General features: G+C 34.5%; 2 protein-coding genes across 3 annotated transcripts; both read right to left on the bottom strand.

Moving 5' to 3' along the window:
• Positions 1–3,876: 3,876 nt before the first annotated feature.
• On the bottom strand, positions 3,877–9,239 carry LOC123261512 (codanin-1). Of its 2 annotated transcripts, none has more exons than XM_044723139.1 (9): positions 9,054–9,239; positions 8,793–8,897; positions 8,599–8,690; positions 7,624–8,528; positions 6,744–7,557; positions 6,369–6,651; positions 6,000–6,279; positions 5,774–5,931; positions 3,877–5,688 (listed from the first exon to the last, which is right to left on the bottom strand). In XM_044723139.1, the coding sequence occupies exons 1-9, from the start codon at positions 9,105–9,107 to the stop codon at positions 3,988–3,990; spliced, it is 4,392 nt and encodes a 1,463-aa protein (XP_044579074.1). In that variant the 5' UTR covers positions 9,108–9,239; the 3' UTR covers positions 3,877–3,987. The 2 variants fall into 2 exon arrangements, with proteins under 2 accessions (XP_044579074.1, XP_044579075.1); XM_044723140.1 differs by having other exon boundaries at positions 6,000–6,276.
• Positions 9,240–9,898: 659 nt separating this feature from the next.
• LOC123261437 lies at positions 9,899–12,951 on the bottom strand. Its single transcript, XM_044723029.1, has 2 exons — positions 12,867–12,951; positions 9,899–11,550 (listed from the first exon to the last, which is right to left on the bottom strand). Exon 2 carries the CDS (start codon positions 11,501–11,503, stop codon positions 9,899–9,901), a length of 1,605 nt encoding a protein of 534 aa, XP_044578964.1. The 5' UTR covers positions 11,504–11,550; positions 12,867–12,951.
• Between the last annotated feature and the right edge of the window lie 429 nt (positions 12,952–13,380).

Below are 13,380 nucleotides of genomic sequence, written 5' to 3'. Positions count from 1 at the left end.
TCTTAATTACTTCGGTTAGAAAAGCACTTTTTCTAAATCCCGAGTGAGAATTAATTACTTCATCTAATTACATAATCTTTTTTTTTTTTAATAATTAATGTATGAAAAATTCATAATATTGAATAATCGCAATTAATTGTATGTTGCCGTACTTGTATTTTTATCGAGCACCTGGCTGAATACTTGTTGCAATAAATTTTTTATGAGTAACTTTACGCCATTTGTGCTTATAAATTGGTAGAGTATTATTCACTCGCCATTATTTATAACAAATGATCGGCATTTAATTAAATAAATTAAATTTTTTACATATAATTGCCGTAATTGTATTTTTGTCGGGCACTTGGCTGGATACTTGTTGCATTAAATTATTTAATGAGCAACTTTAGGCCATTTGTGTTTATAAATTGGTAGAATATAATTTACTCGCCATTATTTATAACAAATAATCGGCATTTAATTAATTGAATTAAATTTTTCACAAGAAATTCCGTGCCATTCCAATTGCCAAGATCATGCCGGACTTGTATTTTTGTCGGGCACTTGGCTGGATACTTGTTGCATTAAATTATTTAATGAGCAACTTTAGGCCATTTGTGCTTATAAATTTCTAGAGTATAATTTACTCGTCATTATTTATAACAAATCAGCGGCCTTTAATTAATTGAATTAAATTTTACACAAGAAATTCCGTGCCATCCGTGCCAAGATCATGCCGGACTTGTATTTTTGTCGGGCACTTGGCTGGATACTTGTTGCATTAAATTATTTAATGAGCAACTTTAGGCCATTTGTGCTTATAAATTGGTAGAGTATAATTTACTCGCCATTATTTATAACAAATCAGCGGCCTTTAATTAATTGAATTAAATTTTTCACTAGAAATTCCGTGCCATCCGTGCCAAGATCATGCCGGACTTGTATTTTTGGCGGGCACTTGGCTGGATACTTGTTGCATTAAATTATTTAATGAGCAACTTTAGGCCATTTGTGCTTATAAATTGATAGATTATAATTTACTCGCCATTATTTATAACAAATCAGCGGCCTTTAATTAATTGAATTAAATTTTTTACATATAATTGCCGTACTTGTATTTTTATCGAGCACCGGGCTGGATACTTGTTGCAATAAATTTTTTATGAGTAACTCTAGGCCATTTGTGCTGATAAATTAGTGGAATATAATTCACACATCTTTATTAATAACAAATAATCGGCATTTAATTAAATAAATTAAATTTTTTATATATAATTGCCGCACTTGTATTTCATTGAGCACCTGGCTGGATACTTGTTGCATTAAATTATTTAATGAGCAACTTTAGGCCATTTGTGCTTATAAATTGGTAGAGTATAATTTACTCGCCATTATTTATAACAAATCAGCGGCATTTAATTAATTTAATTAAATTTTTTATATATAATTGCCGTACTTGTATTTTTATCGAGCAGATGGCTGGACACTTGTTGCATTAAATTATTTAATGAGCAACTTTAGGCCATTCGTGCTTATAAATTGGTTGAGTATAATTTACTCGCTATTATTTATAACAAATCATCGGCATTTAATTAATTTAATTAAATTTTTCATAAGAAATTCCGTGCCATCCGTGCCAAGAAAAGCTGATTTCAAATCAATGATTTAATACCCTAATGGAATGCACCTGTTGTAGGTAGATTGTTACTATTGGAGTATTTTTTTTCGAAAATGTTAATTGTTTCCTTTAAATTACTAAGTCATAAAAAAATTAATTGTTTATAGTGAAAACAACTTAAAAATGTTTATAACAAAATAAAATAATATAAATTATACACTCACTTTTTTACTTCCAAATATGAATGGTACCTTAAAATTCTAATCGATGAAGTTTTATATAAATTCACTCTAACGTTGTTAAATTTTTCACACTCCAAATACAATATTACACTATTTTACATGTTTATAAAGAGTATTTATAAATCATATTTTCTTCGTAACGGATTCCGATAATCTACCGATTATTATTATCATTATCATTATTATTATTATTATTATTATTATTATTATTATTATTATCGTTGTAATTTTTTGCACTCCAAATTCATCAATAAACTGAACAAATTTTTTATTCACATCACTGTTAAATTATTTATTGCATAATTATTTTTAAATTTTATAAATAAATGATTAATATTTTATTTCACAATTAGCGTGATTATTTATTGGAGTATTATATTCCTCGTGTTATGGAGTACGTATTAGCTGGACTTATAAATGTAGAACTTATACGTTCACTATGAGCTCTTTAATGCTATAAAAAATTATTTAAGGCAGAAATGCGCATGTATGCGCCATCTATTAGATTAATGCTCAACAATTAGAACGGCCTGTTTTATCAATTTTTAAGCGATAAGCTTCCCTGATAGCCACGCTTTGATTAAAAGTAGTTGCATTTCAGCAGTTACAGTTAACTTGACATCAAGTTTGCCGTAAATTTTTATAGTACAATAGTTGTAAACAAATTGAATGCAATCTACAGCCCCAATTTGAATACAAGTTAACACCGAACTTTTAGTTAAATTGTACTACAATTTTACTACAACTTGAATAAAATACTTGTACTGCAAGTCTTGACGTCAAATTGCACTGTAACTTGTAGACAACTTAAGTAAAAACGTTTGGTTTGCAACTTTTTTCATCAAGTTGGCTACAAATTTCGGCAGTAGATTGAATAAAAGTTTAAGTTAAGATGGCTATCAGGGTTAGTCGCAAGTAGGTAGCACCGCTTGGCATTTTTATCCATCATGAACGCCCCTTTATCATTTCCTATAGCATATCTTTAGTACGGCAGGTTCACCAACCTTACAATTCAAAAGTTCCTACTACATTCTGCATTTTGTCCCTCCCTCGTTTATTTACGTACACTATAGTATAGTATACACCATATATTATGTATATTTATATAAAATCGACCAATCACGTTACGAATAGTTTGCGGACAACATATATTTACATATTTTTCATCTAAATTAAGGAATAGGAATACGTACACTATAGTATAGTATACACCATATATTATGTATATTTATATAAAATCGACCAATCACGTTACGAATAGTTTGCGGACAACATATATTTACATATTTTTCATCTAAATTAAGGAATAGGATCGACCAATCACGTTACGAATAGTTTGCGGACAACATATATTTACATATTTTTCATCTAAATTAAGGAATAGGATTTCATCTAAATTAAGGAATAGGATAGCTTTAGTGTGAGACAGAAAAATTTTGAATAAAATTGAAAACGTAATTTATTTTTGGTCCGAATTATTTCGTTGGTTAATTATTAATTATTTCACTTGATTAACTAATGTTATTTAGGATCAGTTTTTCAGACAATGTTTTTTTTTTGTTAAAACAGTTCCCAAGCGGCACAAAAATTTTTTGCGAATGTTTAATTTTTGTTTTCTTGTTGAGTAAAATCTTCCAAAAAGTCAACATTTTTTTTGAGACGCGAGGGTTTTTCACCATGTTATTAACAAAAAAAAAAATCATTGATCTTCATAGCTAGAAGTAAAAAAACTCAGTTTCAAAAAAAAAAAAACAGTTTTTTCAATGAGCTTAAAATTCTATTTTTCTCCATCATACGTCCCATTCATGTATTCATTCCAAACATATATAAACACAAGTAGAGAATAACGAATTGGGTCTAAAAATTACTTACTAGTTGCTCTAAATATAACTTTATTGCTTAAATATATCCAAAAAATAAAAAATACGAATGCTAAATAAATCAGTATTAGCATTATAGATCTTAGATCCAAAGCCTTATTTCACTATAAGTCTATAAGGATTTTTTTTGAGAAAAATAAATTGATCATTTGCGTTATTAAATATATTTTTTGTCAATTTATTAATTTACAATTACTTATTTGTACAAATATTTTTTTCAAGTTTACCTAATTAGTTATGAAAAAATAAAATTAAAATACTTATTCTACTATCCATAATTGTAGCTTAATTCGGGGCAAGTCCCAGCGAGCCAACCAATTAAATATTTAATTTTTTCAGTGTGTTCGTTTGAACTATTATAATGACTAATCGCTTCCAATAAACAATTTGGAATATATTTCAAAACATAGCCAGGCCATTCAAGTCTGAAAAAGGCAACACACTGATCACTGAAATTTTCAATTGTTAATATATTTTCTGCTAATAATTTTTGTATAAATCTTCCATATCTTCTCCAAATTGTGGCATCATAAGCTTGCATTAGAAGTTTGATATTTCGAGGACTCAATAATCCTGATAACAACTCATTAATATTTTTATACAATTTCCACAACTTTATAAAATTATTTTCTATGTTAGTTGTCATTAATTCTGCTTTAAAAACTATTATATGTATAGCATAATCAATACTTATTATACATAAAACTTTTTTAGTTGACATCACTAATTCATTGTTTCCCAACAATATTGATTGTACACTACCAATAATCAATAAAATTTTTTCTTCAGTTAATATAGACCACCTTCCATTTTGTTCCATTAATTCCCACATTGAATTGCGTACATCATTAATTACTGTAGTTGAAGAAGGATATCTTGAGTCATATTTACTCTTTTGCATATTTTTTGAGTCCTCGTCTGAATCGAATGATTTTTTATTTACAAATTCTTCATACATATCTTTGGACATAGTTACACCATTGATATAAGATTCAATCCACTGATTTATTCGTTCCATTGCCATTTTCTTAGCAATTTTGATGCACATATTTTTTACAGATTCTAAAATATCTTCAGCTAACAAAGATTCTATGGAATTTTTTATCCTTGTCTCACACATAGCAGGAATTTTTTTTTTACATTCTTTACTAATTTCATGTGTAACAACTGTTATATGCTGAAACAATTCATCCGTGGCAACGATTTGTTCACTTGGCTTCTTACTGATTTGTATTTTCCATGTTTTGTAACTTTTTTCTTTGATCGGCGTTATTATAAATTTGCAAATATATTTAACACAAGTTGAAGCGACTCTTTCAGAAACAAAATCAACCGTCTTTTTTATTGAGCGTGGTTGGCTATGAAAAAAGGCATTTTCTAGTTGTAACTCTAAAGTTATTGTTCTTGCAGCATGTGTTGGTTTAGATAATTGGCTAGAGACCGGTGTAATGTGCCGATTGGCATTATTACCGCTATGTATACTTGAATTCCCAGCTGTTAATAAAACTTTGAATTCCGTTAAAAATTCACAACTAATAAATAAAGCTCTATCGTCAATTATTTTCATTCCATCTAAAATTATATTACATCCAGTAACATTTTTCGACGTTTTATCCGTCAATTTTGAAGTTTCAATTGATTTACTAATAATTAAAAATGGTTTCGTTTCAATTTTTACACTATTGTAATTTGAGTACCAGTTATAATAAAGTTCTTTCGGAAAATTTGGAAGATCAAAGAGCCAACCAATGCAGAATGTTATCAACAATGATGTTTCTTGATTTAACGAATTGTATGCTGTACGATATAGACAATAAAGTATTTTACATAGTTTCAAATAATATGGTAAATGAAATGCTACTGAATCCATCATAGCAAGATATTGAACCAACCACGGAATAGTTAGCGAAAGTTTACCATTTTTCATAGAATTTGATAAACATTCTTGTAAATCCAATGGTGGGAGGGCCTAAAATAAAATTTCAATTAAAGAAAATAATTTTTAGAATATAATAAAATTTCTTAAAAATAAAAAATCATAGATGTAAACTTACGCGACTCCGCAAAGCAATCTGTGTATTTATTGATTCTAATGTTTTAACTTCTGACCGAAATGGCAATGATATAATAAAACCTAAGAACTTTGCCATTACTCTTAGACTTGATAAACAAATAATATAATTTTGCTTCGTGCTTTCATCCACTGAATTTTCTGAAATTATAATGAAAAATTAGTCACTTTCAGATGTTTGAAAAATAAAAAATATTATTTGTACTTACCTTTTGTATCGATATCGCTACATGCAAATTGTGTTTCATTTAATTCTATAATTTCTTGAACAAAACAATTTTGCAAAATAACATTAAATTTTGGATTAAACGATGCTGAAATAAAATCTCTATAAAATTCTTGAACGCCAAGAAATTCAGGTTCCGGGACTGGTCCCTTTGATGAGGTTGGAGTAACTAACCGTTCCTTTAATTGTTTCAGCTTTTCTGGATCTAAACCTTTCAAGTATTTTAAAACATTTGAAGTTTGGTCATCATCCAGTTGTTCCTGCTGAATAATTATGTATAGTAAGTATTGTTACACGAAGTTATCAAATAAAATTTTAAAAAACATAATGATTAAAGAATTTAAAGTATTGCCTTTTGTCTAATTTGCATAGATGATATTAATAATTGAGATTTCAACAATCGCGCTATATGATAATAGTTAATAACATCATGATGCATTGATAATAGTGTATTTATTTTCCTTTCTAATGCTGTATGAAAAGACCAATTTGGTAGTAAATGATTATCTTCCCATATCTTTAAAATTTCATAGAATAAATCACGTTGTTTTCTAAACGTAGAGAATGCTAAAGATGAAGGAAAATTTTCTCGATTATCTGTGTCCATTTGGAAACAAACATTCGTCTGCAATGTGCTGAAATAAAATTTAAATAAGTTTTTTTATTTATTATAAATAAAAATAATTATTATAAATAGCATCGTTATTGTTTAATTTATCACACTTACCTCGCGTCATTATATGGTTTACATTGTTTAGAACGTAAACATTTAAGTGTGTATAATTCTTTCAAATATTCTCGAAGTGCTGGTTGGAATGCTACTACCAATGTATTATCATAGAGCAACTTTAAAGCTGCTCGATCTAATACCGATAATAAACTTTTTCCATGAAAAAGAGTTGTTGTCGCAAAATAAATACAATTATGAGCTGTATTAAGGTAATTTGGTTCATCTTGAGATTGTTCAATTTTCTTTTTGTCGACCAATTCACAAGCTGACAATTCTGAATCATCGATATTTTTTTGAGACTCGTTGTTGCAACTTATTTCATTTATATCTTCAACGATATCAGAAACTCCTAAATTTTTTTTTAATCTATCTAACGAATCAGAATTATTGCTTCCTGAGTTTAAATATGTTATTGGGCTTTCATTTTCATCCACTAATGATTTATATTGAAATGTAATTAAAGAAATAATAAAATATAATTCTGACATAGGATTTAAAATAAAATTTTTACATAGAAGAGATGCATAAAGTTTTCCTAAGATATTTAGCACTTCAATATTATCAACAAATTCTAATTGAGGAACGACAAATGAAGATGGTTTAAGAGATTTAATGACACATTTCACTTCCTGACTACTTCCTTCTGTAAAAGCATCAACTTTTGGTTGTTTTTGTCTTTCCAATTTTAATAATTCTCTTTCAGTTTCAAAAGATGATATTTCATTTGATTTATCATTCGGTTGTGCTTCTACAAATTGTGGATTAACTATTCGTGGTCTACTCACTGCACCAAAAACCTCCTCTTGATTTGCTAAAATAAGATTATTGGAATAATAAATGTACTCTAAAATAAATATTAACTTAAATAATTTGTTACCTGTATCAGATGAAAGATTCAATTTTGTTGGCTTAATACGGCGCCTTGATTTAGATTTATTTTTAGTATTTTCTGTTAATGATTTATTTTGCAAAGGCTCTGTTTCATGAGTAGATTGTGGTGTCAAAACCTGATCTTTTGAACTGTTTTTTTTATTATTTTTTTTAGAATTACTTTTTTCTGGAGCAATAAAATCTCCGAAACAAATACTACGACTATGATCATTTTTTTTTTTATCAGTATTTTGCTTAGATTGAGAACTTTTATTTATATCTTTTCCAGTAGCTCTTTGTCTTATAGCGACATAATTTTTTTTTTTAGATATTGATGGAATATAACCGGTATATAAAGGTGAAACAGGACTGCAAGGGTTAACACTTGTATCTATAGATGTGTTAGAATGGACAGAGTCATTTATTGTAGGCTGTCTTACGTGTGGGGATATGTTTAATGTGCTTTGGCGATTGACGGAAAATTCAGGGTTACCAAAAGAATGATCTTCATTGCTCCATTGTGGACGGCTATGTTTGATGATTGGACTAAAAGATTGGGATAATTCATTAAAACTAGACATACAATCAATAGTATGCCTAGGTTCCGATTTATCAGTGGTGTTCAAGTTAGTAGATTCAGCAGACTGGGTTATTTGATGAATGGTTTTCACTGGTGTACTCGTCAGTTGAATATTGTTACTTATATTTGCAATTTTGGTGTCAGGAGAGTGAAATCCCAGTGAACTATTTTGATTACCTGTACACACTGATGATAATTTCAATTGTTTGTTATGTTCCAAGCTTATATTACTACTGGTTCTGTTAACACTCTCGTTTTGTTTTGATGGTGTATTTGGGATATTTTTTTTAACTTGACTTTCTACAGTATTATGAATATCAACATCTAGTGCCCTAGAAAATATTTTTTTGAAATAAATTATTTAAGAGAGAAAAACAATAAACATCAATAATTTTAATTTACCCTTGACATTGTTTTCTCAAATAATCGAGAAAACATAAGATAAATTCGGTAGGTGTTGAATTAATTTGCGCGTTGTTGGAAAAATTAATATTCTATAAACAAAAAATAATGAATAAATAAACACATGAGGATAGATTATAACCTCGAAATTTGTTGTAAAATAAAAATAAATACTAAAAAAAAATTTAAGTTACCTCATTTTCATTTGCAGATAGCCACTCTAAAATTTCATCAATTGAAATTTCAGAATTTAATATTTTATTTAAAACATCCATTGTTATTATCAATATTACGACATACTATATTAAATTAATATTTATAAAAAATCACAATTATTGTAAATGTTAATTAAAAAAATTTCGATAATTTTTAAATATTAACAGATATCACTGTAAAAAAACAATAATAATATTAATAATTATTATTATTATATGTTTCAACAAATATTAATCTACCAGTTGCAATTTAAGAATAACGCAAGCATGGAACAGGTGGGAAGTTCGTATCATTCCGTCTAATTTCGTAAATAACCGAAGAAAACCGAGGACATCCGATGTAATTATCTTTTCTAGATTATACCATATATATACTATACCTAAATCTAAGATATCAATGGACAAATAAAAATTAACAATTTTCAACTATGGAGGGTAGAAGTAAGATAATATAAGTGTTTTGAACTACAACAAAACACGTATTATATTCCGTAGCCGATACACGGCATCCCTATGAGAGAAGCTGTTGTGTATTGGCCCCAAAGTCGTCCTACTTACGTGCCCTCTGCTGGAGTTTTGCTGTAGTTCATCTCCCCTTTTGCTCTTCCCCTCCCGTGATCACCGACAAGCGCGGGCTTGCCCGCGTCTCTCGTCATAGCAGCTTTCATCCAGTAGGCATTTCACCGGGATGCCGTGTATCGGCTACGGAATATAATACGTGTTTTGTTGTAGTTCAAAACACTTATATTACATTTCTCCGTGCCGATTACACGGCATCCCTATAGAGACCTGTTTGTTTTCTGCTGGTGATCACCTCAATGCTATGTGATGCTAAAATTAACTTAATTATAGTTACTTATTTCTAGCTAATGGTCTAGGCTTTAAGGAAGAGCCAGGGAATTCGTTGTGTGCCAGTTTATTAGAGTCTCACTCTACAATAAGGTTATAATGTTTAATAGTATATTTCCTTTTAGGTTAATGTTTCCTAAATCTAAGTTATGAATTAATAACAAAAATAATAAAGTTTAGATAAGTTTCAATACCAGAGATCAGTTCCGCTTCGCACTCTCTTTTTCTCTACTCGCCTAGGTAGGCTTGAAATTGCTCGCCAGTGAGATCGCTGGTGCTTCTTCCTCCCTGGTAACCTGCCTGCAATAGTGCCTTGCGAATGTTTCCGAACACTTCCAGTTGCCTCTGTCTAATATCTCCTGCACCGGCATATCATCTATCCACCCTCTGAATGCAACTGCAGCTCGGATGCTACCTGGTGACGCATCGATGCCTGCGTCCTTCAACACCGAGCGGATCCAGCCCGATATTACAGTCTGCGAGGCCGCCCTGACTGGCCCCGTTAATGTTATGAAAAGTTCCTCCAGGTTACTACCCTCACGTCTCTTTTCTGACAGCTCTATCCAGGTTCTGGTCCACGTTACTGGGCAAATCCTAATGTTACTATTCTTGGATAGCCTCCAACCAGATTTCCTGAAGCTCGCCCTGTCCGTCTTCGGCCTGAAGGCGGGCCACAAGATGATTTCTTTTCCCAGGTTGGTCACGTGCTCTTTCGAAATTCTTAATAGAGTCAAATCATGGATGTGGCGACCTGAAGCCAACAATAATATGGTCGCTGTTCGTCGTGCTACCTCAAACAGGGTTAACCCTGGAATTTCGGCGGTTAACCACTTGAACAGGAGTCCGGTGTCCCATACTGACGCCTTTATCTTCCTAGGTCTAGCAGTGGAGATGGCCTTCAAAGCCTGGCGAACCAGGAAATCTGCTGAGAGGTCCATGCTCTGCCCTCCTGAGCAAAATGTCGCAATTGCCGATTTGTGTACTAGGATCGTACTGTACGCTAGACCCTCCTCTAAGTGGAGACTTGCAAGAAATTTCGCTAGGTCCGATCCTCTCGGAGAACCAGGGTCTAGGTTGTTCTTCTGGCACCAGGTGATCCATCTGTTGAGTGGTGCTCTGTATGTCGACAGTGTCGAAGTTCTCCAGCTAGATTTAATCAAATCTCTTTCCTGGGGCTTCCAGTCCTTGGTAGCTGACTTCCACACCCAATCCTCCACACCTGCAGAGTAAGCTGCTCTACCTGTGGAGGTGGGTTGCCTGTTGTCAGGTCTATCAGTACCCTCTCTAGATTCCTGATCGTCATAGGAGGTTCTACACTCCTGTTGGCTAGATCCGGTAGCCAGAAAGTCCTCTCCCACCTGGGAGCTACTAGTAGGAACTGGCCCTGGCACTTGTTCAGGTGCGCTAGTACCCGTGGAATTAAGCTGGGCGGAGGAAACAGCCAAGCGAGGTTGAAGTCCCATGCCTGACTGAAGGCATCTGTAAATGCTGTCGATCGATCTCTGCAGTCTAGCGATACATAAGTTTTGACCACTGTGGACTCGGCCGAGGCGAATAGATCTATTTCTGGTGTTCCCCATTGTCTGAAGATCTCCTCGGTAGCCTCTGGTAGGAGGTGCCACTCGGGTAGCGCCCTTTTTCTCGAGAGTCGGTCTGCGGTGCCGTTGTATCTTCCTGGAAGGTAATATGCTGACAGCACTATCTGGAGCTCGTCGACCAGGGTGAGGAGCTGGTACGTGAGGCTGTATAGCTCCAATGACCTTGTTCCCCCCTCCTTTCAGATGTAGGAAACCACCGTACGATTGTCCGACTGCAGGAGGATGTGGGCTCCTCTCAGGCATTGACCCTGCTGGGCCAGCGCCTGGTATACCGCTAGCATCTCCTTCTTGTTGGAGTGCCACTTCCTCTGGGTTTTTGACCAATTTCCCAACATCAGTACTCCGTTCAGCTGGGCTCCCCAGCCTAGGTTGGATGCATCTGTAACCAGAAAATGTGTCACTTCGCTCTTGTGGAGCGGAGATGTTAGACTCGCGGCCTTCGCCCACCAAGCGAGTTCGTCCTGGATCTGGAAGCTTATCTGCCGTCTCTCGCGAGGTCGGCTCTGATTGAATCCCATCAAGAATCGTTGGAGGTAGCGGCAATGGAGCTGTCCTCTCGGAACAACGAAGTTAGCAAAGTTTAAGTGTTCAGGAGGTACTGGGCCTCCTTCAAGGTACAACTTTGAGCTCTTTCTATGTCCGTCGTCAGCTTTATAATCTTTGCGACTTTCTTTTCTGGCAGACTCATCTCTTCCCTCTCGACATTCGATCTTATGCCGAGAAACTCTAAGTCCTGGCAAGGTCTTAGAATGCTCTTGCTCCGGTTTATCTGCCAGCCCAGGGATTCCAGCAGCTCTACCATCATGGATACCTGGGCAACCAACTCGTTCTTGTTCTGGCATGCTACTAGAAAGTCGTCTAGGTAGACCAGAACTCTCAGGCCTCGTGAACGAAGGGTTTCTGCTACCCAGTTCGTTACGGTTGAGAAGGCCTGAGGCGCAGCTGAGAGGCCAAAGGGCAAGCTCGTCATCTGCCACAGTTCTCCTCTGAAGAGCAGGCGTAAGAAGCACCTGTGAGAACTCGCCACTCGGATGTGGAAATACGCCTGAGACATGTCGACTCGGATTAGCCAGTCTCCGGGCTGTATAAAATCTGGAACTTTTGCGTGCGAAATTAGATGAAACTCTCTTGTCTCTACATACCTGTTCAGGTTTCTCAAATCGAAGATCGGCCGCCAGCCGCCGTCGCTCTTCTTTACCAGAAACATCTTTGAGACAAAGCTCGGTCCTGGTTCCGAAACTCTTTCTAAGACGCCTTGGCCCGCCAGGGTCTCGATCTGTTCCGCCATCTGTGTCGAGCACTCTGTCTTGTATTGTGGCTCTCGCCAGTTGGTCGATAGAGGCGGTTTCCCTATAAATGGAATGTGGAAATTTTATATTATGTCTAGAATTACCTGAGGAGCTCCTAGGCTTCTCCATACTGCGACGAATCTGGCCAGCTGACCTCCTGTGAATCTGGGTGCTGCCATATAGTCATTTTTCGAATTTTTTTCGAAATGACCCGGACTGTCTAGGTTTTGCTGAGTCTTTCCTTGGAAATCTGGGCTTGGATGAAGTTTTCTGCTGGTCCGGCTTATTCCCAGAGACCTGAGAAGGTCTTGGCTGATAATCGGTGCGAAAATTATCGCGTTTGGAAGTTCTGCTTGAACTCGCGTTACCGTGTCTGCTACTGCTGTGCGAAGGCTCCTTTAGCCATGTCTGAGCACCACCTAAAGACGTAATTAATGTTGACAGGTTCTCCTTGCCAAAGAGGTGTTCCGAGCTAGGCGGAATTCTGCGTAAGGCCCCCTGCACTTGCTTATTAGGTGCCTCTGTCAATATCCTCTCGCGTCTTGCCTCGATGCACGAAGCTCTCTTACCGCAAATGATCTGTAACATCTTCTGGGAATTCTTAAACATCTCGGATTCTGGCCCGAAATTCAAGGAAAACATGCTTAACAATAATTCTGGACTCACTCCTCCCTCAATCGAGTGAGACCATTCTACAATGTCTTGCAGTGTGCTCTATAAAATGCTGCTCTGCGTTAAAACCGCATTTGACAGGCCTGCCAGGACCCGCTCCGTTGAGAGCACTGGATCTTTGGCCCTATCCAAGTAACAGAGCTCCTCGTTCACCTTTAG

This window comes from Cotesia glomerata, linkage group LG3 (genome assembly GCF_020080835.1).
Source record: "Cotesia glomerata isolate CgM1 linkage group LG3, MPM_Cglom_v2.3, whole genome shotgun sequence".
In the NCBI taxonomy this organism is placed as follows: Eukaryota; Metazoa; Arthropoda; class Insecta; order Hymenoptera; family Braconidae; genus Cotesia; species Cotesia glomerata.
This window is presented reverse-complemented; position numbering and strand designations above follow the sequence as displayed.